This window comes from Nanorana parkeri, unplaced genomic scaffold (genome assembly GCF_000935625.1).
Source record: "Nanorana parkeri isolate BGI_ZX_2015 unplaced genomic scaffold, ASM93562v1 scaffold3372, whole genome shotgun sequence".
NCBI lineage: Eukaryota > Metazoa > Chordata > Amphibia > Anura > Dicroglossidae > Nanorana > Nanorana parkeri.
The window spans coordinates 42,761-46,345 of NW_017309640.1; the positions used below are offsets into that span (position 1 = coordinate 42,761).

Below are 3,585 nucleotides of genomic sequence, written 5' to 3' on the forward strand. Positions count from 1 at the left end.
GGGGGAGGGGACATTAGAGTGTAAGCTCCTCTGTACAGAGACTGATGTGACTGGGGGGGGGGGAGGGGACATTAGAGTGTAAGCTCCTCTGGTGTAGAAAGTGCTTGGACTGGTTCACATTTTCACTCGTGTTTTCTGACTTTCAGATCTCGGAGACCGGGAAGGAGACTTTGCCGTTGTGGTTACACCGGGACGGTGACGTGTTGGAGGGACTTCCCCTGGAGGGTGATAAAGGGATGTATGAAATTTCTGTGACAACGTTTTTGGTGGCAGAAAATGGAAGTGCCGTACTGCAGGCTACAGACGTCTTCTCCATTGAGGTCCATCCTGAGGACCATAGCGAGCCTCAGTCTGTTCGGGTGACGGGCCAAGAGACCAATGACATCGCACCTTTCCTGTGTGGCCCCGAAGAGCCCATCACTATTCTCACCGTCATTCTGGACGCGGACCTGACAAAAATGACCCCCAAGGACAGAGTGGATGTCCTGAAGAGGATGCGGGACTTCTCTGAGGTAGAACTGTACCAGATGAAGTTGGTCCCTGTTGTAAATAACAGACTCTTTGACATGTCGGCTTTCATGGCCGGGCCCGGCAACGCCAAGAAAGTGGTTGAGAATGGAGCTTTGCTGTCGTGGAAAGTCGGCTGTTCTATGGATCAGAACAGCGTTCCAAACATCAGTTCTGTGGAGGTTCCAGCTAAAGAAGGCACAATGTCTGCCCAACTTGGCTACCCAGTTGTCGGGTGGCACATTGCCAACAAGAAGCTGCACACTCCTAAGCGGCTAAGACGACAGATTTATACTACCCCAACCCCCGTTACCGCCATCGGACCACCGACAAGTGCCGTCCACGAGCCTCCCGTCAGAATCGTTCCAACTCCCACTTCACCTGCCATTGCCCCTCCTACAGATACAACCGCTCCCCCGGTCCGGGAGCCCATTCCGCTCCCCGGAAAGCCCACCATCACAATAAGAACCAGGGGCCCCATTATGCACACTCCAACACTTGGCCCCATCCACCCAACCAAGTTGGAAACAACCAGTGTGTTCCCGGGGCCTATCCGCCCAACGATGACAAGGCCTTCATACATAGAACCAACAGCCGCGGTCACACCTCCTTCTGCCACCACCAAGAAACCACGGGTGACCACCCTGAAACCGGCTACAGATTCTACGACTACCACGACCAAGAAGCCAACCAAAAAACCAAGGCCTCCTAAAACCACCAAAACACCAACGACGAAGGTCGAGACCACTTCCCCAAGCCGCCCCCGCAGCTCTACCAGCGGCATGCCGCGGCCCTTCAACACCGAACCCGAACTCAAAAACCACATTGATAAAGTTGTTGCGTGGGTGGGAACCTATTTCGAAGTGAAGATTCCACCGGACACGTTCTACGATAAGGAAGATGGCACCACCGATAATTTAAGGCTGACGCTGGAGCCCAGAAAGAATGCCAGCCTACGAGACAAGACATGGGTGATCCTCAACAGTGCCAGCCAAGTCATGTACGGCATGCCTGACGCCATCCACGTAGGTGACCACGAGTACTACCTGAAGGCCACAGACAAAGGCGGTCTCACTGCAGTGGACGCTCTAGAGATCCAAGTCCGGAGTTTGTTCAGTAGAGAGCCCTCGCCGGTGAAGTTCAGCGGCAAGTTCCAGGGAGACTACAACTCCGTGGTCAACGATATCAATAAGAAGATCCAGCTGGTGAAGAAGCTCGGCTTGGCCTTTGGTGACCGGAACAGCAGCTCGGTCACCGTGCAGAAAATCAGCAAAGGTTCCATCGTGGTGGACTGGACCAATAACACCATCCCGGTGGAGCCGTGTCCCAAGGAGCAGATCGAGGTCATAGCCAGGAAGATTTACGATGAGAACGGCAAAGTCCGGCCGCATTTCACCGCCGCCCTGGAGCCCGAGTTCAAGCTTGAGAAAATCGACGTGTCCCTCGCCGGCAGCTGCCGAAACTCCCACAGCCATTTCTCCATCCCCCTGACCCCCGAGGAGCGCGTGGTCACCATCGTGGCCCCCACCGTCGCTGCCGACAGAAACCCAGAGAAGAGCAGCGAGGACGATGTGTATCTCCACACCGTGATCCCAGCGGTGGTGGTGGCCGCCATCTTGCTGATCGCCGGCATCATCGCCATGATCTGCTACCGCAAGAAACGGAAAGGCAAGCTGACCATCGAGGACCAGGCCACGTTCATCAAGAAGGGCGTCCCCATCATATTCGCCGACGAACTGGACGACTCCAAGCCGCCTCCCTCCTCCAGCATGCCGCTGATCCTCAAGGAGGAGAAGGCCCCCCTACCACCCCCCGAATACCCAAACCAGAACGTGCCGGAGACCACCCCCCTCAACCAGGACAACTTGGGGGAGTACACACCGCTAAGGGATGAGGACCCTAATGCCCCCCCGTACCAGCCTCCCCCACCTTTCACAGCACCCATGGAGGGCAAAGGCTCGCGCCCCAAGAACATGACCCCCTACCGGTCACCACCCCCTTACGTACCCCCTTAATGAACATGGTCCTCGGAGGAGGGAGAGTCGGGGGCTGGGAGTTCCTGACTGAACTTTGTAGCCTGCAATCTACTGCCCAGACAACGGAGAGCATTGCTGTTATAAGCAACACTGTCCCGAGATTTCTGGGAACTGCCCCTCCCCCATGGGTGGCGGAACGCGTAGGACATCTGCCATTTTCATATCTGTGTTCATCATAAGAGTGTGCGCCCACCCATAGATTGCAGGCACGGGAGACAGCGGACTTCCTCGATACGACGACGGCGTGGCCTTCGAGTTCTCAGCTGTTTTTTGCCTTTAACACTAACTGTACTTTTTGTTTTCCTTCCACGTGTGTCCTGAACCCGAAACAAAGACCCGAAAATACCCACCGACGGGCCCCGGAGCCCACCGACGGGCCCCGGAGCCCACCGACTGGCCCCGGAGCCCACCGACTGGCCGCGGAACCCAGAAACTTACACGTTTTCTATGTTTTTATATCTTTAATCCACAATTATTTTATCTGTCATGTGTGTGAGATGATTAACGGTGCCGCAAAATAAGCTCCGGCGGGGTCCCGCCCCCCCCGGTATGTAAGCGTGTCCATGTGATCGGCTACAGAACCACAAGTCCCAGCAGGCAAGAAGATGGGGTACACCGCTCCCAATCTCTGAATGGGGGGTCACCCTCATGGGAGATCGGGTCCTGTACCCCCCCCAGACTGGAAATAAGCAGCTGCTAACTTTATTGATAAGACAACATGAACAGAGTCCACCTGGGACCTCCTCCGGGGGTGGGGCCTCCATGACTTGGTCCAGCCTTGGGGGTGAAACATGGACCCTCTGTCCATGTTGTCCTGATTAATAAAGTTATCGGTGTTTGAAATGATCTCGGCATACAGCCGGCTCTTCCTGCAGCTTCCCATTGGTCTCCCTAGCTGTGGTGGTTCTCCGCCTCCTGATGATAGGATGGGAAGCTTGCCCCGCCCCCTGGAGTTTATTTTGGGGTAAATCTCGCTTTGATTTTGATCTTCCAGAGATCTGCACCGTGACCTCCCCCCCCCCGTATATAATGTATATCAATC

General features: G+C 55.4%; 1 protein-coding gene across 1 annotated transcript in view; it reads left to right on the forward strand.

The window, feature by feature from the left end:
* DAG1 (dystroglycan 1) overlaps positions 1-2,628 on the forward strand; it is a 13,978-nt gene extending 11,350 nt beyond the window's left edge. Inside the window, exon 2 of the mRNA XM_018574924.1 lies at positions 147-2,628. Within this exon, the coding sequence (XP_018430426.1) occupies positions 147-2,522 (2,376 nt within the window). The 3' untranslated portion in view covers positions 2,523-2,628. The remainder of the gene's footprint in view (positions 1-146) is intronic.
* The last annotated feature ends 957 nt before the right edge of the window (positions 2,629-3,585 follow it).